A 21280-nucleotide genomic window follows, 5' to 3' on the forward strand; every position below is an offset into this window, starting at 1 on the left:
CTGAGCAGTTAAAACTCTCAAACCCAAAATATTTACTGAACCAAGTCCCCAGTGGGTAGGGTATAATATTCCCAACTGGGGATAGCTGTTTACCTTCAGACATAACGAGCATCTTAGAGCAGAAATAAGCAAATGACTTTATTTTCAATCTCTTCCACACCTGGTTTCCACTGACCTCTGGTCACTCTTGTTGGGAGTCCCAGCACCTCAGAAGACCTCCCTTGCCCCTGCCACCCACACAGTCTCCCTCTCTCTAAATTCCTGTAGGAGTTACCTCTTTTTCTACAGGAAGACAGTCTGTCTACTACTGTCCTAGATGCCATGGGTTGTCCCATCAACTGTATCATAATATATCGCAGGTGTGGTGAGATAATGTATTGGGATATTCATTGTATTTCTTCTCCACTTTCTCCCACCCAAGCCCTACCCTAACCCCCCATCTCAGCGCATAACCAGGGCTTGATGCTCCCTTGCTTCTGGGGAGGTGGTGTGTAAAAGCCAATGTCCTTGAATGAATAAGTAACCCAGGGTGTAACGGAAAAAGGGAATTCCTCCAACTTGGAAAGACAATTGAGGCAGCCAGTCCTAGAGTTGAGAGGGGGCGGGTGCTCAGAGGGTCACAAGATCCAAGAAGAATGGCTCGCTGCTGCCCCTAAAAAGGCAGGACCCTGAGTGCGGGGGCCTCTGGCGTCACACGGAACCCACCAGCCCGGGAGCAGCACAACAATGAAGGCTTAGTCAATGATGTTCCTGCTATGACCACAATGCCTGGAAGATTCAAGGCTCCTATCCCGTTTCAAGGCACAGAGGAAACCTCCTGGCTCTTTGTGCAGCTAAAAGTAGCAGAAGAATCCCCAGTCCAACACGGGGAGGCGGGGGAGGATAGGAGTTTAGTCCTGAATGATCCAATCCGGTGGAATTCACAATAAATAGGGAAATAATGGCACCGACTCTAGACCTCAGTTTGTCCCACACAAGCTTTCTGGAAGAGTTAGTTGACCTCTAACCTAGCGTTTCTCAAACTTTAATTGTACAGAAACCACGTGGGGGCTGTGCCTCGATGCAGGTGTAAAATCAGTAGGGTGGCCTGAGATTTGGATTTCTAACCAACTTTCAGGGGAATCAATGTCCCTGCCCAGAAGTCATACTTGGAGAAACAAAGGTCTGGGGCAGGGATTAGCAAACATTTCCTCTCAAGAGCCCCTTAAAATGTTGGCTTTGTAACCCATCCAGCCTCCCTCACTGCTCAGCTCTGCCACTACAGCACGAAGGCCACCACATAAAGGAGCCAGCATGACTGTGTTCCCATAAAACTTTATTTATGGCCACTGGAATTTGAATCTCATATGGCTTTCATGTGTCACAAAATATTATTTTTCTTCCAAGTTTTTTTCCAACCATTAAAAAATATTTTTTAAAAAAGCCATTCTTAGTTCCCAGGCCATCCATAAACAACAGGAAGACGGGACTGGCTGTGGTCCATGTCTTGGGTGCCCCGAAAGTATAGAAACCCAACAGTCATGCCTGACAAATTCAATCAAACTGGGTTGCTCTGTCACCCTATTTTCTATCCTGAAGTTGGTTTTCCTTTCCTGTCCTCCTGAAACTAGTGTTATGCTTTTTTTTTTAAGATTTTATTTATTTATTTGACAGAGAGAGAGAGCGAGACAGACAACACAAGCAAGGGGCGTGGGAGAGGGAGAAGCAGGGAGCCTGATGCGGGGCTCAATTCCAGTACCCTGGGATCATGACCCCAGCCAAAAGCAAAGGCTTAACCAAATGAGCCACCTAGATGCTCCTATGCTTTTCAAACAGCAAACACTTTGGGGATGAGTAGATCCAAGCAATGTATTTCTTCAAAAATCACTGAAATGACTTTCAAAGACATTCCCCTAAATGCTGCTGCTTCTAATAAGAGGCCTTGTGGAATAACAGGTTCCTGTTTCAGTGAAACAGCTTTTCAGGATGAGACTGACCTTCAACTAGAGTTTATGAGCTAACAGAAGAGGGACATGATCAAGGGAAGAAAGTCAACCTTGCAAAGACAACTAGTAAATTCTTTTTTTTTTTTAAGATTTTATTTATTTATTTGACAGAGAGAGAGATCACATGTAGGCAGAGAGGCAGGCAGAGAGAGAGAGGGAGAAGCAGGCTCCCTGCTGAGCAGAGAGCCCGATGTGGGGCTCGATCCCAGGACCCTGGGATCATGACCTGAGCCGAAGGCAGAGGCTTTAACCCACTGAGCCACCCAGGCACCCCGACAACTAGTAAATTCAAAGACAATCTTCTCAAACCTTTATCCCATGAAGTCGAATAAGGTTTCTCTCTCCCCTTGGCCTCACATTCCACTTTGACTCAAAAGAGAGAAAAGATTCCTGTTCATCTTGCAGTCCCTTTCACTGTGAAAAAGCCATCTTAGAGACACAGTTGTATCTTCCAATAATACACAACACGATATAAAATCCAGGAGGGAGACAGTTCTAGAAGGGCGGCCAGGAGCCAGAAGACAGCCACAATTCTATACTCCACGACTGCCCCAAATCTGCCCTGGACAAGGAGGGCAGCACCCAGCTGGGACACCGCCCGCAGTGGGCTTCACACACACCCCATAGGGGCTTGCGGGATGAATTGATGAGTGTGACCCAGGGACAGGGGCATTTGCTCACTCTGTCACTCCACACTGGCGAGGCACTCAAAAGGGGAAACTCCTTCAAGGAGCTCACTGCCCCCCCTTGTGAACCATCCTGATGGTGCCCCAGCATGGGCTCCAGAATCACCCAGACCTGTCTCAGCTCTGCCACTTACCAGCTCTGCTAATTTTGGCAAGTTATTGGAACTTGAACCTTAAGGTCTTCATCGGTAAAATAAGGCTAATCAGCATCATCCAGAAAACATTTGAACACCCTGTATGGTTCAGACACCGTGTAATCAGAAGGGCGCCAGCCTTCAACACCCAGCGTGACTGTGCCAACGAGCCTGCCCACCTCCTGGGATGGTTTTAAGAATGAATGACTTAACTCAGATAAGCACCTAGCATTTCTCCCAACAGGCAGTCATGCACCCCTCCCTCACAGAAAACTCTCCTTCCTGCAAAGACTCCTGGCACATAATGGTGGTCTTGAACCAAATCCATCTCTACAATTTCACGCAAGACACTCGACAGTCACTTGCACCGCTTACCAAGGTCATGGCCAGAGCTGCCCCTTGGCTCTTGCCAGAGTGGGCCTCTCTCTCCAGGCAACCCAGGAAGCTCCCGAGGGCTCTTTCCAATTTTCCTACCCTTGAAACTCATAGCCACCCAAGATGGGAAGACAGCTGGAGTCTCACACTGCTGGGCACACACCATCAACCTACCTGTAGAAAGATGGCCAACTCAGTGGAGGTGGGGGGGTTGCTGGCAACTGAAACACCCAAGTGTCTGTCCCATCCACCTCGAGCCCAGGACAAAAAGGACCAAGTCTTAAAATGCCACCAAAAAAGCAACTGGGTCATTTCTTTGGCAATGAACTCCAGCACAATCTCACAGGGAAAACTCTACAATTCCTTACCCTTTATAATAATGCTGTGCCTGGTGGGAAAGACCTGGATGCTTTTTCTCTGGAAGGATCTAACACATTTCAGGGCCTGATGTGTGGCACTGACTACACATACCAGCTTTCTCGATCCCGCTCCTTGAGACTGGAAGCAAACAAGAAGATGACCAGATTATAGCTCAATGAACAAATATGCTTAGTATGACTGGGGAAAACTGGAAGTCTTGGCCCCAAAAGAGAAGAAAGACAATTGCACATTATAAAAAGGAATATGCACTTGCAGTAGAAAATATCGTAAACGTGGCTTATTTATGGTATTAATAGCAGATGTTTGTTTTTGGTGCTAATAATCTAATTAGCAGTCAATCCAATGCGTCTTTTATCATCAGCTGATCCGTAATTACTGCTCCGTGCCGAGTATTTTCCCCGGCACACGATAGCTTTCAACTCCTTAGCACAAACAACAGAATAATTGGTGCTATTATGCGGGATGAGGGACTCCTCCTCTCTGAGAGATGATGGGAGCGGCTAGCCATCTATGGCGGCCCGTGCGTTTTCCCATCTGTGGATCGATTCTCACTGCCCCCTCTCCGACCAGTCCTGAAGCAAGCCTCTGTGCTCACAAGAACGCGATACTTGCAGACTTCCTTTTTTCAAGTTCAACCCTGGGACCAGAAACATTCCCAGTCATCCACAAGAGCGAAGTGCTCATAAGGCTGTCAAACGGTGCCGAAAGCGCAATATATCTCTCTTTGAAGATGTTGTAAAGTTTCCTCCTTGAATATTATTATAAAATGACTTGTCCTAGAAGAGCTGGCTTCCGACATAAAACCACTGCATCCAATAGCTTCTGGTCGAAACAAGATGTGTCTCATTCCCAGAAGCGCTATGGATTCAGTATGGGACAGTGACACCAGCCAACGTCCTACTCACAGTTCCCACTGTCCTGAAAGCCTTCCAGCCACACCAACCCTCCTGGACTCCTCCCCATCTTCCTATGATCCAGTGATGAAGGGATTAACACTCAGCACATACTTTGGTTTTTCTTCTTTAAGGAATATAAAACTATATTATTGACCCCTGTGGACCAGTATTTACAATAGAGTAAACAATACAGAGTTGGATGACATTCTGACTACAAAGTTATTGTTCTTCCTGGTTCCTGATGAACCAGTAATTCAAATTACTGAGGAAATGGAACCTACATGTTGGGAATGAGTTGGTGTCAAGAAAAACTTTGGTTGGCTGGACCACACCAACTGTTAAACATCTCCCTCATTATAAAAGGGAATGAGATTTGGGAAACTGGAAAGACATACCAAGACCTTTCTCCAGAGACGGTCCCATCCAGGAAATAGGAACCAAGAACTACCAAAAGAATAAAAACCACTACGCTCTGACCCCAGAGAAGGTGCTAAAATCTGACTCAGAAGCCACACATGCAGTCCAGATTTTTTTTTTTTAATTTTTCACTGAAGCGAAATCCACACAGAAAGGGCACACATTGGATGGATTTTCACAAAGTAAACACACCTGAGTAACCAGTATCCAGATCAAGAAACTGAACAGAACCAGTTCTCCCCAAATGTCCCCTGCCTTTTTTTTTTTAAAGATCTTATTTATTTATTTACTTATTTGAGAGAGAAAAAGAGAGAGAGAGAACATGAGTGAGGTGGAAAGAGGCAGACTGAGGAAAGAGACTCCCCCCGCACCAGCAGGGAGCCCAACTCGGGGCTCAATCATGACCTTGAGATCATGACCTGAGCTGAAGGCAGATGCTTCACTGACTGCGCCACCCAGGCATCCCTCCCCTGCCTCCTTCCTGTCACTGACTCCAACCAAAGGTCCCTGTGAAACTGACTTCTAACATCACAGATGAGTTTTGCCTGTTTCCATACTGAATATAAACAGAATCCCAGTGTCAAGTCTGGCCTGCCCCAACCTGTTTTAGCACATCCTGCAAACTAAGAAAGCAGTTTACATGTACAAATATTTGAAAATACGTAATCCTAAAAGGAGAATACTTCATGAGATGCGAAAGAGTTATGGGATTCAAATTTCAGTGTCCATAAATAAAGTTTTGGGGGACACAGCCACACCCATTTGTTTACATACTGTTGCTCCACAAGAGCACTGTTGAGTAGATACAGCAGAAGCTGTATAACCTAAAAAACCAAAAATACTTACTATCTGGCCCTTTCCAGAAAAAGCCCGCCAACTCCTACTCAGGTGCGTGACATTCACTGAAATACAAATGTGCTTCTCTTGGGCTCACAGCTAGGAGTGACACTCAAGGGTAGAGGTGTGTACATATGCTAGGCTTTCGCAGACGCTACCAAGAAGCTTTCCAAAAATATTCCTCGGTTTTAAGGGAAAAGCTAAAACCTGGAGCAGAAACCGTAATGTCAGTTTTAAAAGAGGCAGGGAGAATTACAGCAAGTTATCTTATCCAGAATTGAGCAAATATGCTTAGAAAATCATGGGGACCTACGAGTGGAGAGGGAAAATATCAGGCACGAGGTTTCCATTTATTTCCTTCTTACTCCATGCATGTGCTTTAAAAATACAGTTCCCTTTAACGTTGCCGCGCTCAGCGGAAATTGACAGGAGTGGAAAAGTCGTGTTTCTGCTTGGGATCTTGGAGCAGACACTGACTTTGTCATTCAGGCCACATAAGAAAAGCACCACCAGGAGCCCTCCGATAGTTCATCAGAATTACAGACAAAATATCCAGGAAGACATTAGCAGCTCCTGATTTTATGCTCTCGGCCCCTGAACCACGCACACAGGGCAGCAACTGTAACTCACACCGGTCCTCTCAAGCAGCCACAAAGCGGCTGAGCCTCGTGCTGGGTCCAGCCAGCAACCCAGTTACAGGGCAGAAGTAAGCAGTCAGTCATCAAGGGTCCTCACAGCCCAAGAGCACGACACAGGCAGAGCGCCCTCTGTCGTCCAGAAAGAGGCTCGGGTGACGCGTCCCGTCTCCTAAAGACCCTTCCCTAGAGTCATCCCCACACGCCTGCCTTGCATCTCCAACAGGACCTATGAGGTTCTTTCAAATGACATTTTTCCTCTTAGAGGGGAATTGCTTCTGATTGTTTAAGGACTACATTCATCATGAAAGGGATTCAGAGCAACGGTGTCTGTCTTAATTGCACAGACCTGTTGACTTGTGACTGACAGCAGAGCCTCATTTCCTGCTGTCAAACCTCCCACCCCTGCCAACCCAGAAGGGACCCGGCTGGCGAGCGTGGGCTCACCCGCACAAGGACAGAGCTACTCAGGCCCAGCATCTTCCCACATCCTGTGGAATGGTTCTGTAGGGCCTATGGGCAAGTTACACTTGGCCTATCTTGGAAGAAAACCCAAAGTCCTCTTGGCCCTCCAGTGGCCCTCCTGAGATGGGCTCCTTGGTGCACCTAAAATCCACTTCTCAGTTCCCTCCTGCATGCAGAAAAGCAATGATGGTGTTTGAGGGGTCGGGAGTCATTTCTTAGCAAGAGCATTAACTTCTCGTCCGCAAGAAAACATACATACAATATACACATACGTAAAATAGGTTTCATTTCCCCCAGAGCAGGGAGCTAACCCGAAGTTGAGCATGGCCATAATAGAGAGAATGAGCACAAGCTTTCGAGTCAAAAGAGTGAGTTCAAGGCCGCTTACTAGTTGGGGGATGCTTGCCAGAGCCTCCTGCCCACTTCAGAAAGGGAGAGTAATAATAACTCCACCCCATGGGGCGGCAGGAAACATCAAATGAGGCATCTGTGAACGCGAACACTGTGTAAACCACAAAACATCACAGGACGTGGTATGGGAAAGAAGCTCCCACTCAGCTAACGTCCTGTTCCTGATTCACCGTTAATTAATCAAGGCTTTGAGCCCGTTCCTCTGCCGATGAAGACCCCAGCCCCACCGTAAGAATGCCAGTCACTCAGCCCCCAGCTGGCAGCCATCAATTGGCCATCTATTAGCAACCAATTATCTAGGCAGCTTAATTGATCTGTGCACCACGTGCCCTGATCTCCCCGAGATCCCGGAAAACAATGAGCCTGATCTACAGGCACCAGCTAATTCTTCCGGGGCCATCAAGGAATACGGCGTCCTCGATGCCTGCATGTCGCAGCTGCGAGCGATGGACGCATAAATATTGATTGGACCAGTCTCTCTGTGGCTCGGAGTGGCGGGGGGGAGGTTAGGGAAGTAATGAATGACTACCTTGTTCTCCGAGGAACAAGAGAAGCTACATAAATCTCCAGTCCCGACCACGGGGAAGAAAATCCTAATTTCTAAACCTTAGTGCGACAAGGGAAAGAGACAGAGAGCCTCCTTCGGCGAGATCCTGTCGAGACGGGGTGGTCCTACCCGGTCTGTAGATGCTTCCCTCTCTCTCCTGGGCCGGAATGAGATGCAAATTGGCTTTGAACAGCCGGGATCATTAGGAAGGAGGCAGCTGGGTGGCTGTTCTCTTCATCTGGGAATTCAAACCCAATGGCAGGAACATGTGAGTGTGCCGCTCTCCCCTGCATTTCCTTGAAAGATCTCTGTAGTGCTTACAGTTAAGAAGACAAGTGACATGAGGAGAATTTAATTATTTTTTTAAGTGCCTAATCTTGTCTCTGGGAGTGGTATGGGGAAGAGACATGCTAGTCGGAAGCGGCAGTGTCCGGGAGGCAGCGGGGTCAGCGGGCTCCCCGGTTCCCTCGGGGAAGGGCTGGTGCCCCTCTCAGGGCATCCAAGCGGAATGGTCCAGGGTGGCCCAGGGCAAGGCAGCCACTTCCCTCCTTCATGAAGAACCGCTATTTCACCCAGAGCAGCAGGGACGCAGGCTGCTCCTGACCTTGGCTAGAGCTTTGCAAGAAAAGTCCCAGGCTCCTGTCCCTCCAGACTTCTTCCTGGGGCTCTGAGCCAAGTGTCCCAGGGCTCTGTGTGCTCTGGACCCCACCAGCTCTTCAGGAGATGCAAATAAAAGGAGGGAGAACATGGTGCAGGGAAGACAGCAGGAGGACGGAGGACCCCCTGCTCACACCACAGAGACCTCTTCCTCTCTCCCCCCTCTCGGCTTCCTCGCGTTCATTAGGTCCTATGATGGCAGCTGCTGCTACCAAACGCAAAGGCTGCGCCCTAGAAGGTCACGTCAGGCCATTTATTCTGAAATACCAAAATACCAGAGCCAGCAGATTTCCAGAGCTTCTGCAGAATTCCCCAGGGCACCCGAGTACACGCGTGTGTTCTCGCATATCCCAAAGGGGTTCTTTCTTAATCAGCTCAACATCTGAGGACTCGGAGACTGATTTATTTTTTTGGTTAATCTAGCGTTTCTGGTAAAATAATTAAAAGATAAGTAATAGACACGGAGTATCTGTGGCATAATTATTTATAGCCATGAGGTCTCACTTTGGAGTTATTCGCAAGTCACCCGAATCGACAGAGACTGCTGGTGGAGCAGCAGCAGACGGGCCCCGGGCCATAGCATGCTACCCCCATTTCACAGCTGGGGAGACTGGGCCTGGGAGAAAGGACCTGAGTTGCCCCTGGCGCCTTCCGACAGGCTGCCACACACAAAAGAAAAGCCAGAAGGTGAAACTGCACATGATTACAGGACGGGAGCTCCCAGGAGAGGATGGGGACTCTGTCTCCCGACTCCAGCGAGCCATGCGTGTCTCTGAGGCTGCTGGGGAGCAGGGAGACCAATCACTCTCTCGGGGCGCTACAGCCCGTGGCAAGAGTCAGCAGCCAGCCGGCTCGGGCAGCGGGCATGGCCACGCTCACTTCCCCAGCAGATGGTGGGTCTAGAGTGTTGGTCTCTGGGGCGGAATGTGCAAAGCCATGGCAGGGTTCACAGACTGCCCCAAAGAGAGGAGCGGGGAGGGGACAGATCCCCACTCTCTAATTCAGATGCTTTTTCAGAAATGCAGCGGGGACTTGGAGATGCTCTGGAAGAGTGACAGAACCGTACACATCAGACCCTCAACAAGGGCACGGCAACACATTCCTTCCCACATGCCTGGAAATGGCTAAGATTGTTTAGGAAATTTGGGATGGAAAGCTGTGGGAAAGGATGCAGGCAAGGGAGGTAGACGAGACGGCTGTGAAGCAGGCCATGTGGAAACCCTGGGCCTCGGGCACCAGCACTGGTAGCCTCATTCTGTCCCTGTTTAGTTTACAAATGACCTCTGATGAGTAGAAATTAACACTTTAAAATGATACGAACACACGAGCAACCTGGAAAAAGGGTCGTCTCTAGACAGGCTGGGGAGGCTTGTGACAGGGACATTAATGTCTCTTCTTGGTTTTGCCCCCTTGTCTTCTCGGATTTGAGCTGGCATCATTCTACGCCAACAGGAACATTTGAGACAGGGATTCCTGGTCTTTGTTTCCAAAGGCATGAGGCCACTCAGGGGAACAGGGTTTAGGGAGACAGAGAGCTCCCCAGACTGACTCAAAGAAGGTCCCTCAGAACAGATCCATCCGTCGCTAGGACAGGGTCTCTTGCCGGGTTCTGGGGGGGCTTGGGGGTGGGGCTGCTGGCTGGGAAAGCTAGCTGGGACACAGGTACAACCTGGGCAGGCCAAAAACAACCCAGGGTGAAGAGATTCTCAGCAGCCTAATGGCCTGGATTTGGGGGACTGGGGGAGAGGGCAGGGTTTTTAAGAAAAGCAGCTTGTTCATATCTACAAAGCAAAGATATGCCATTTTTGGACACCTGACAGTCCAACCTGCTACTTTCTTATTTCCCATCCTCTTATAGCGACCCCTGCTGGACCCCGAAGCAACAATACCCTCCACCTGCTCTAGGAACCTCCACCATGGGGGAAAACAGTCCAGTGCAGGGCCCAGGCACCCACACACAGGAATGAATGAAAGGATGAACATTCATCTGACAGTGGGCTACTTCTGGTCGTGCCAGAGTCAAAATTCCCTGGACAGGGTCCAACATGCATGCACTGAGTATCCGCAGATTAATAGGGTCGCTCTTTCTAAAATTCATAATTTTTTTTTAAATGGGAGAAATGATCTACTAAATGGGGAATAAAATAACAGTGTCACATACTCCAGGCATTTGTGGTATGCAAATATTACGGAGAGACAAGCTCCTTTCTAATAGTGTTTGCTCTATTTCTAGTAGAGCACAAATACATCTACATGGGCCTGAGGCACTTTATTCAAAGCCTTCACATTCCCAGTACCTTCCTCAAAAAGTACCCTCAGGCCTCAAATTCTTTTGCTTTTACTAAGCCCTAAGACCCTAGACTAAATTTAGTTTCTTGGAAGTCAGAGACAAATTTGCTGCCTTTTTTTTTTTTTTTTAATTCTGTGGGTTATTGTATAATTCTCCAAATGGCAAACAAATGATAGGGGAGAGAAGAAATAAAAACATGTTTCACGTATTTTTAGTGGTACAGTATTTATCACTGAAATACAGTTTGATTTAAGCCATCCAACTTGTTCTATGATTTTCAATTAGGAATTAGAGCTCTGCAGAATTTGGGGGGGGAAGTAAAAGAATCAAATCAACATTAAAAAGTCAAACTTCAAGAAATCTTTACTTGAGCTATTAATAGAACCAGCCCTTCTTGGAAATAAAAAAAGAAAGAAAGAAAGAAAGAAATCCAATTAATTTCCTTAAACTAGGAGTGCAGCATGCCTTCTCTACATCAGCTGGATTGTGACAAGGCATGGGTTTTATTTTATTATCAGGCCCACTTTAGAGATCCCATCACTAGGTGAATAAGGATGCTTCCCAAAGCTGGGAGGGAAGGCAAGGAAGGGCCTGAGAATAAGAGACTGTCTCAGACCCCAGGGAAGGCAGCTTGCTACATGGAAGCTACACAGAGGGGCCCCGGGCCCAGAAGCCCCGGCCACAGTCTCTGGTCCCTCCACCAATCCCCTGACCTCTCTAAATTGTTTAAAGGAAGGGGACCCACTGCTCGTGCTTTGGAAAATAAGCTGACACCCTCTCCCACAGTGGGAAGGTGCCCAGGCACCAAGACGAAAAGTTCCTGAAGGCTTCCACACACCCAAGGCAAGAGCTCCCCCAGGACTATTTCTTAGGAAAAGCCAGGGTTACTGCACTAGCTCAAAACTGAGTTTTTTCCCTACAATAGACAAATGTCCCATCGGAATCTCTGCTGTTGAGGAAACAATGTCTATCTTGGCAATGATTCCTAAACCAGGGGTGCTCCAACCATAGGATGCAGCCTCCGAGGGGACCCTCCCCACCATGGTGTGTCCAGTCGGAGGAGCCTCCTCTGCCCCAGCAGGTCTCCTCCAAGGGCAGAGCCAGACTTCCCTCCAAGGTGGTTCCCCTACAAAGTACACCAACACCCTCCACCTTCCCTGGAGCTTTCCAAAGGCAAGCATCTAGGGCTGAGCCATGGAAATGCTGGACAGTAGGCTGGGAAGCACATGCTATAAATACCCCAGCCTCCCCACAACACCCACAAGTGTAGACCTGGGCAGTCCACACAGCATAGTGAGCACCATGGACTGAGCCTTTGAGTGGGCAGTTCCCTAAGGGATCCGGGTTCCATTCTTAGCTCTGATGTGGCCACTTAATAATAACCTTGTAAGCTTGGGCCAATTGTAAAATTTCATCATCCAGTCTTAACTGCATAAAAGTATTATCCGCCCCATGCAGTTGTTGTGGAGAATAAATGAACTAATATGCATGAACTAGAGTTTGTGAACGTGTGAAGCCCTACACAAATTCTAGCTACTGTTATTTCACGTGGGCACGCACGCTCATGCCAGCGTGGTCCTTGAGGAACTCCAGAAGAAGGAACTCACTCGGCCATATTTACATGGGGCCAGCTAAACTGCAAAAAAAAAAAAAAAAAAAAAATCAATCAATATACTTCCTATTCTTCTTCTAGCTCCAAATGTTATCCATTAATAGGCGGCTTCCGACTTACATGGAACACTTGTAAAGACAGTGATTCTGGGACCTTCTCCTAGACCCACAGAATCCTAAGCACGGTAATAACCCCCAAAGCTCTTGTGTTCAACGAGCTCTCCGGGGGATTCTGACACGCACTCGGGTCTGGGAACCAACCACACTCCTCTGGGCAAGATGTGCAAATTTCAGAAATAGATCCGTCACGGCAATAAAATCGTTCTGGCGCCAAGGACTCTTTGTCTCTCCATCTCTTTCTCCAGATACGTGTGCCAGACACAAATACACACAACAAATATATGTGGACATGTGAAGTCAGACAAACAGGTGAAAAACAGGAAGGAGAAATATACTAATAAGGGTGCCTGATAATAAAAGGAATCACGATTTTAGAAGTCTATAGAATTTGTGTTTCTAAAGAACACAGAAAATGGGGAAAAAACAGAAATAAGCAATAAAGACAAAAAGCAAGGGGTCAAAACCAGAAGGCCGCCCTCTTCCATGCCTGCACAGCACTGTGCCCAGAATTCCAATATCAGACTACTCCCTCCACCCCACCCACTACTCATCTGTTTGTAATTCTGCCTCAACCAGGAATTTGTGAAGCTTCCCACCTCCCTGGAAGGGGGCAGGGACCCAGTGTCCTCATCCCAGCAACCTTCAAACCTAGCACAGAGCCAGGCACACAGCTGCATTCGAGAATTATGTGTTCAGCGCACACTAGAAGGAAAGGCGGGTAAGGATGAAAGACAGAGTGCACAAAGAGGGATAGAGATTTCTTGTCCCAGCTCCCTGGTGTAAACTAAGAATAAGTAAGCTTAAGGTAATGAGGTTCAACGCAAAACAGGAGAGAGTTCATGTCCCTGCAGGCTTCATTAACCGCATCACAAGGAGCAGACCCACCCCGGGGGAAAAAGAAGAAAAGCTCTCCGGATCTACAGGCAGGTCTGAGGTGAGAAAATTGATCCAGTGCTCCAAAGGCTGTTTGAAATCACCAGTCTGATCTCAACACTCCCCTGCCTGCTACTCCTCCAAGGGCCCCTAGCACCCACAAGGTCCTACTCAATCCGACCCTTATCCACCTGCCCTCAGTCTCATTCGTGCCATCAGCCACGTGGTCTATGCTCAAATTATGCCAAACTCACACAACCTGCTGTGTCATTCCTCTGAGCCTGTTGGGTACAGTTAACCTCTACCTGGAATGCCCTCCCTACCTCCTGGCAAACCCACTGTTCATCCTTCTCAACTCAGTTCTGTTACATCCTCCTCCTCCAGGAAGGCCCCAGGCTCCCATGACGCCCAGAGACATGAACCCTGCTGGCCCTCTGCAAACTGGAGGGTCCTGTGCCCTTTCTGAGCAAATTTCCTATGCCCAGAGAGCAAGTTCTGCATCTCTGTACCCATAGCCCCTAACACACTTTTTGGCACACAGCACACTACCAATAAACTAGGCATTAGCGAGATCCCAAAACCTACATGCGAGAACACTTAGCTAAAAGGGGATCTGAAAGACACAGCTTAATATAGTGGAAAGATTTTGAATATCTGAGGTCTGAGTTCGAATCAGAGTGACTAAGGCAAGGTACAAAGACTGAACTTGCTTCTTAATCTATGAAATTAGGATACCACCCAACTTACACAATGACTTAGGAAGAAGCACCCACAGTGTACCAGACACAGAGTGGGTCCTCTGTACCGAACTTACTGGGGAGACTCCCCTCTCGCTCCCTCCCCCCTTTCATTAGCTTCCTGCTTCAGACCATAACCTCCTCCAAGGGCTTTTTCCCAGTCCCTGGAGGGCTGCTCTGGACCCCGTTCATAAATGATGCCTGCCTGGCCCGGAACCCCCAGGCCTCCTTCTATGTCCCGTGGCGAGGTCTGTGAAAGAGGAGCAGGAGAAATGGGGGCTCCGAATGACAGGTAAGAGTGAGCCCGAAGGGAGAACCTTCTGCCTGCGCTGGGAGGAACCGGCTGGGCAGGAGTTGGAAAAGCCACTTCGATCCTCATTTCCCCAACTCCCCACCAACACCAAGGCGTCTGCTTTTACAGGCTCCTCAGTGGCGTTCAGGGCACATTCAACTTCCCACGCAGCTGGAGAGCTCGGGGACAATTAGAAAGCCGGGTGGCGACAGGCCGGTGGGCCCCGGCAGCAAGCTTGCAGGAGGCTGCACGCGCTCGCCCGCGATGCACACGCGCGCACGGCGCACCCCGGGCCTCCGGCCTCAGCTGCGAGAAGGAAGGAGGTCAGCGCCTCGGCCAGACTTCTCGCGGGCGCCAGCACCCGCCTGCCCTGCCCCCCGACCCGACCGCCCGCTACTCGCCGCGGCGTCCACGGACCGCCACCCCCGGGCGGCTGGTCTGCAGCGCCCCCTCCGCCCCGGGACCCCCGAGCGCTGCCCAAGTTCGGCGCCCCTCTCTGTCCGCGAGCGCGCGCCCGCGACCCACACCCACTCCCACTCCCACGCTCCGCGGGTCCCGCGGTGCCCAGAGCTTCTTAAAATCCAGAAATACCGCCCTGTGGCCGCATCCGGCGCCCAGTTACCTGCTCGCGGCACCCAGACCCTCTCCCCGGCTTCCCGGGAGCCCGCGAGCCCGGCGCGCGGGCTGCGCGCACTCCTGCAAACCAGTGCCCTGCGCCCACCACGCCGCCCAAGCCCGTACCTTGGGGGTCGGCACTTCAGGTCCCGGCGGCACCTCCAACTTCTTCTTGGTTACCCAGAAGAACAGCAGCACGGTGATCCAGAGCACCCCGAAGATCGGCAGCGCCAGGCGGCGAGTCAGACGCCGCATGGTCCCGTTTGCCTCGCCTTCTCCGCGGCGCTACGCCCCTGGGGCACCCCCTGGCGGTCAGGGTCGGAGGGGCAGGAGTCCGAGAGAGCCGCGGCCCCGGGATCCCGGTGCAGGGCCGGCGGGAAGCTGCTAGGCAGGGGCCCCGCCCGCTTCGGAGAAAAGGGAGCAGGGGCAGGGGTCTCGGGGCGCAGAGCGGCAGGGAAGGACCGAAGGGCAGCCAAGCTGGACACCCGCTCCCGCCGGAGAAGCGCAGTGGCAGCCGAGATGCTCCCCGAGCCGCCGCCGCCGCAGCCTCGCCCGCCGCCGCCGCCGCGAGGGAAACGGACTGGAGCTGCGGTGAGGAAAGAATCCGAGGCTGTGCCCGGCACCCCGGGAGGAACACAAGGGAGGAGGGAGGAGAGGGAGCGAAGGGAGAGCGTGGGCCCGACAGAGCGACTCCGAGGAAGCCCGGGCGGGAGCGAGCGGGGCTCTGCAAGGGGGCGCTACCGCCGCCCGCCGACCGAGGCGCACCGTGCTGCTCTGGGGCCGCCCGAACCGAGCCCCGCACGCAGCTCCCGGGCCGGCCTGGGCTGGGGCGGGGCCGGGCAGGAACTGCGCCCCTTTAGCCCCGCCACCCCAGAGGCCAGCTGGGACCTCGGGGCTGACCCGCGCCTGGCAGAGTGGGGCCTGGGAGGACTTTCCCGCTCGCCGCGGGGGCTGCACGTGGCGCTCACTCCCGGGGCCCGCCCCCAATGCACCTGCTTTCCGGGAGCCGGCGTGGGACCGTGGGACCGTGGGACCGTGGGATGGTGGGACGGTGGGACGCGAGCGCTGGCGGAGCTGCTCCCCCAACCATGGTTCGTTGTCCTGGGCCGCTCAGGCCCAAGGCCGAGTTCGGCCAGCTCCCCAGGGTGTTTCTACGCCTGCCTGCAGGTGCCTGGCAACTTTTTCCGCTTAATGGAACGATGGAACGCTGAGCAGGTCTAAAATTAACTTTAAAGAAATCTGTTTTAAAATTAAGCCTCAATTATCTCCTTAAGGGTTTTCTCTCCCTGTAAGCATCAGGGCTCTGTGCCTGTAAGGAAGCAGGGGTCCAAAGTTGTGCCAACTCATGGTGTACCTGGAAAATGACCCTGGGAAAGCCGCCTTTTCCCAAACGCCCTTGGAAAGTGCGTTCTCCTCCTTTTTGCAGATGCAAACTATTTGGGTCTAGATGCAGAGCAAATTAGGGATTGGATTCCCGTGTAGGCCTCCACTAGGCTGGAATCACGGTACTATCACTGGACGAGGGGTTCCTAGACTGGGTCAGATTTACCAGCCGTGTGAATATTGGCCAAGTCCTTTACCTTTCCCCAGCCTTGGATTCTTCACCCATACAGTGGTGGGGATGGTAATACTTCTGACAATGAGGGAATAGTTGTGAAAGCTGAATTCGAGGTGCCGGTGTTATTCTGATCATCTGATCCCTCAAAGAGGGGTATGAAAAACTCTGTCCTGCCTGGAGGACAGCGGTTGCCAGAAAATGCCAGTGCCATTTTCATGTCCCCAGCCAGAGCTGGAGGGGAGCTGACTGATGGGGAGGCGCGGATGATGTAACTAGCACTGTCTAGCACCCACCCCAGCCCCCACCACCTGCCTCTCCCTGCAGAGTTTGGCAGAGGGGGAGCCCCATACCATGTCTGGAGGTGGGGCAGGTGTGGAGCAGGACTCTGGAAATCATTCTCCAGTAAAATAGAACCCCCAAGAAGTGGAGTCAGATATGGAGGAATCTGCCAAAAGCACCCTGTGCTTGGTACCTGCTCAGCCAGCCACAGGACAGTCCTGCCCCACAGCCCCAATGAGTCCTTGGCCAGGCTGTGGATAAAAACTTTTGGGTTGGGAACAGAGATGGAAATCTAAGAGCACACAAAAGCTGAACACTCTTGGCAGCCTGTCCTAAGGTTCGGCTGAACTCTCAGACCATCACTTAGAACCTGGGGGCGGGGTGGAGCATGGGTCAGGGGGAAGGATGGGGGCAGGGAGGGGGGTTCCAGGACTCAACTTTATTAGAACTCTGCACAGTGAAGTGTTGAGGTTGGCTCCCCAGCCGCCGCTCTGGCTGGGTGAAAATCCAGGTAGATCACTATAATGGGAGGGGTGAGGGGAGCAGAAGGAGAACCCATCCCTGCAGCATCTCGAGCCCTCTGCATCTCTTCCAGGGGCCTCACCTCGGCCTGCAGGCTCAGGCTGGCACAGTGTGCTCCGCAGTCTCTGCAGGGCACCCCCAGGCAAGCCACGGAGATGCTCTTGGCTCCAGGCGGGAGCTGCCGCACCGGCCTGTAGTCCATTGCTCAGCGCTTTGTGACGCTGCTCCTGGGTAACAGATGGTCGACACTTACACAACTGCCAAGCTTTAGAGATGGTGCCTGCTGCGAGGGGCTGAGGTGCATCTGGGGAAACTGAGGCCCTGGGTTTCCCACAGCAGCTCCACACAGGGACTGCAATGTCTGGGAGAGCAGGGAGTGCCTTCCGAGGCACCTGCTTCTTGAATCCTTATTTTGTCCTCTACTCAAGTGGAGATGATTCCCTGGGCCTGTGGAAGCTGTCAAGGGAATCCAGTTTTGCCAAGTGTCATTACCTGATCCAGCCAAAAGCCATATTAGTCTGGGTTGTCAGACCAAGAACTGTCATCAGGATTGAAATCCACTTCAGATGGGACTTGAAACATCTGGAAGCCAGGTGAGTCCCCACACAGGACCCAGCCCCATAGGTCTCTTCCAGGACCCAGCACCGGGTCCCCCGAGCTCTGGCGGATATTTAAAACTTTAATAACCAGCTTAAGTAATGCAGAGCACAGTTGATCGCAGTGGGGGATTATCTATTGTTGGTGATTAATCCAAGTTACTTTTTTTCTCATCACAGCTTATACGGGGAGGAAAAGCTCCTAGCAAAAGATTTAACATAGCAGGAAATAAGATGAATTAAACAACTACACTCATTAGGAATAAGGAATTAGGAAGATTCCCATGCCCTAAAACAGATCCGCCTCCCTGGTCTTGACGTTCCTGAGCCAGTTCCTCATTTCTCTGGGTCTCAGTTTCCCCATCCATAACGTCATGCCCTCTCAAAGGCCCTTCCAGCTCATGCACGGAGGGTCCTAACCTTCCTCACCCCTGGATCAGGACTTCTCTGATACTCCTGTCGTTGGCAAGTTCCGTGTAAGCTGTTCTCTCCTCACAGCTGAAGACATTAGAGAGGAAATTGGGTATTGGAGCAGATGTGAGTCATTCATGTTCGTATAAAAACTATGGAATAAAACCCATTATGGCCCCGGAAAGCTGTGTAAAGCAGCATATGGAGCAAATGTAAGCTGGAAACAGGAAGAAGCTGGGAAGTCCAAGGCACATGCTCTCCAGTGGCTTTGGCTTTGGGCTTTCACACTTTTCCTTCTGGTTTCCTTGAGCCGTCCTCCCGCCATTCTCGCCGAGCTCGCTGCGGAGCCTGCAGCCTTTTGTTCCTTTCAGATCCGGTTTCCTGCATCCTTCCTCTCTGCCCACTGTGTCACTTAAGGGAGAGAGTGTGCGTGCATGCGGGTCTTCCATCTGCATGCTTATTAGACCTGTCACCACCAGCGAGATGCCCTCTGTGCCAACCTAATGAGATTTTTACCCACAGAGGCCCCAGGCAGCTTTCTGTTGAGGTCTTTCCCCCTTTCGGGCCATGGGGAGAGGTAAATGGGACGGGCAGACTATGGCACAGTGGAGAGAGGGGATGTGCGCCTACTGGCCCAGCCCTGGCAGGTGGCCCTGGCAGCAGAAGGAGCACACCAAGAAGTCAGAGATGTCTTGTATTTATTCCACAATCATACAGACATAGGTCTTCGGGCCGACCCCTGCAGTCTGTTCTGTTCAAGTTCTCCAACTGTAAATAATACATCAGCCCCTTTTCCTCTGTGTTCCTCTCCCTTTTCCCTGCCACTGCAAATTCTGTCACAACCACATGCCCCAAGTCTCCTGCAAGGCCTTTTGATAAAGTGAGTGAGAATAGTTTCAGCTGCATGGGAAATGAGCACAAGCCATTGCCAACCTCCCTCCCTCCTCTCTCTGCCACGTTGGTGCATCTTTGTCAGAAGAATAAAGCCACTGGCTTTTCCTCTCATCTTTGATGAGTAGATGGGTGGCTTTATCTAAGACATCTGAGAATCACCTTTCTGGATCTTTCTCTATCCATTAAACAACTCTTCACCATCCCACTACCTTCCGCCCCTCCTCCCTTTTGTTCCCTAGCTGCTGCTTCTTTCATTATTTGAAATGCCCCCAAACTTTCTTTGTTTCTTCCCCAAATACCAAGCGGAGAACTTACCATTGCCACAGTGATAGGTCTTCACCGGTTGTAGAAAGTGATTCGGTCTCCAGTGGTAGAGTCCTGCCTTGACCTGAGCCATGAACCACCCCCACACTGCTACCCTGAAGAAAGTACAAAGGTCTAGTTGCATGAAGGGGTGACCCAATTAGCTTAAAGAAAAGTAGAGGAAAATTCTTCAACCTGAATTACCTAGAAAAATCTCTGAAAGAGGGGAGCACAAGCAGAAGAAATGGAGGGATTCAAAGACAGCTGTCATTTACTCCCCAGGTCCCCAGAATTTCAGATGGCCAGCTCTGACAGCCATCTGCATCATCTCTGACTGTCAAAGACAGTCCTTCGGAGGCTTATGCTTAGAGGCACCTGTGAAAGGTGGGAGGGCTGGAGGCCCAGAAGGAACAGAACTGTGTGGGTTCTTTCCAATCTGGCAGGATCAGCAGCAGCGAGAGGAACCCAGCATGGGTTCCAATGGGACAAACCTCCTTCCCAGGACAACTTCCAGGGGCCAATGGCAGATTCTGTAACCAGGTCATTAGTGGATGTTAGATATCAAGCAGGGTGACCGCATGTCCCAGGTTGCATGAGAAAATCCTGGTTTCCTCCTACTTTCCCGGCATGAGTATTAACAGTGCCCCCTTTGACTGATAAGAAATTGCTATTTTAGACAATACATTAGATGACCACGCTAACGGACAGGAGGGCTTCTGATGATGTTGCCAAACACGAGATTGATTTTCTTAGGTAACTGAACAGGGGGGTCTTTGCTGTTAAAAGTTCTTTTGTGTGGGTGCTGAGCTCAAGGTAATCTAAATGTGCATGTGGGGCACTTCTAGGAGTAAATGATATTCAAGACGTTTCTCCAAAGAGGAGGCAATGTGGACAGACTGAGCGAGCTTTAAATAGGAAACAGTTCTATGGCCCACGTCAGGGTCCGATCCCGTTTACCGCCTGAAGGCATTTTACGCACCTAGCCGCTCACACATCCCAGAAAGCAGCCAGGTGTCCCTTCAGAGGGCAGGGCTTCCTGACATCAGACCCTAATTATCCCTCCAGCCACCTCTTCCTGTCACCCCTCCACAGGCCACGAAAGAAACATGAACAAGTACAATAAGATAGGGTTAGGGACCCAAGAGCATAAGTAAAGTGGGAACACTTTAAAATGGGGCACTTGGGTGGCTCAGTGGGTTAAGCCTCTGCCTTCGGCTCAGGTCATGATCTCAGGGTTCTGGGATCGAGCAGGGATCCTGCTTCCCCCCTCTCTCTCTGCCTGCCTCTCTGCCTACTTGTGATCTCTCTGTCAAATAAATAAATAAAAATCTTAAAAAAATAAAAGAATTAAGTGGGAGCAATGGAACTGACATTCAACCTTCGTGCTGAGGACACAGTTTTGGGGGGAGGGTGCAAGCCACACATGGAAGCAGTTCCAACTGATCATTGACAGTGGAGATGATTGCAAGAGTTTTCCAACTTTTCAACAGGAATAGAAGTCCAGATAACTATGAGACATCTCCTGGATTTTAACTATTGGTAACTAATTCAATTCCCACCCTTGGGGAGGGGGGAAGACAATCAGGTGGGCTAAGTTAAACAGATGTCCAGTCCGGAGCCAGCCCGCTGCTGGCCGGTTTACAACCCATCCTTCAGCCGTCAATGTTTTAATAAGCCCTGATATTTCCCAGGCACCGCCATTCTATTGACTTAGAACAGATACACGCCGTTCAGGCCAAGGGGAAATAATGGA

The 21280-nt window shown here is 50.7% G+C and overlaps 1 protein-coding gene across 2 annotated transcripts in view; it reads right to left on the reverse strand.

The window, feature by feature from the left end:
• Positions 1–15803, reverse strand: part of GALNT14 (polypeptide N-acetylgalactosaminyltransferase 14) — a 203997-nt gene extending 188194 nt beyond the window's left edge. The window contains exon 1 of one of the 2 annotated variants that reach the window (XM_047746907.1): positions 15091–15795. In XM_047746907.1, the coding sequence (XP_047602863.1) occupies positions 15091–15219 (129 nt within the window). In that variant the 5' untranslated portion in view covers positions 15220–15795. Of the gene's footprint in view, positions 1–15090 lie in introns of both variants that reach the window. The other variant, XM_047746909.1, reaches the window with a different exon arrangement.
• Between the last annotated feature and the right edge of the window lie 5477 nt (positions 15804–21280).

The sequence above is a fragment of the Lutra lutra genome, chromosome 9, assembly GCF_902655055.1.
Source record: "Lutra lutra chromosome 9, mLutLut1.2, whole genome shotgun sequence".
Taxonomy (NCBI): Eukaryota; Metazoa; Chordata; class Mammalia; order Carnivora; family Mustelidae; genus Lutra; species Lutra lutra.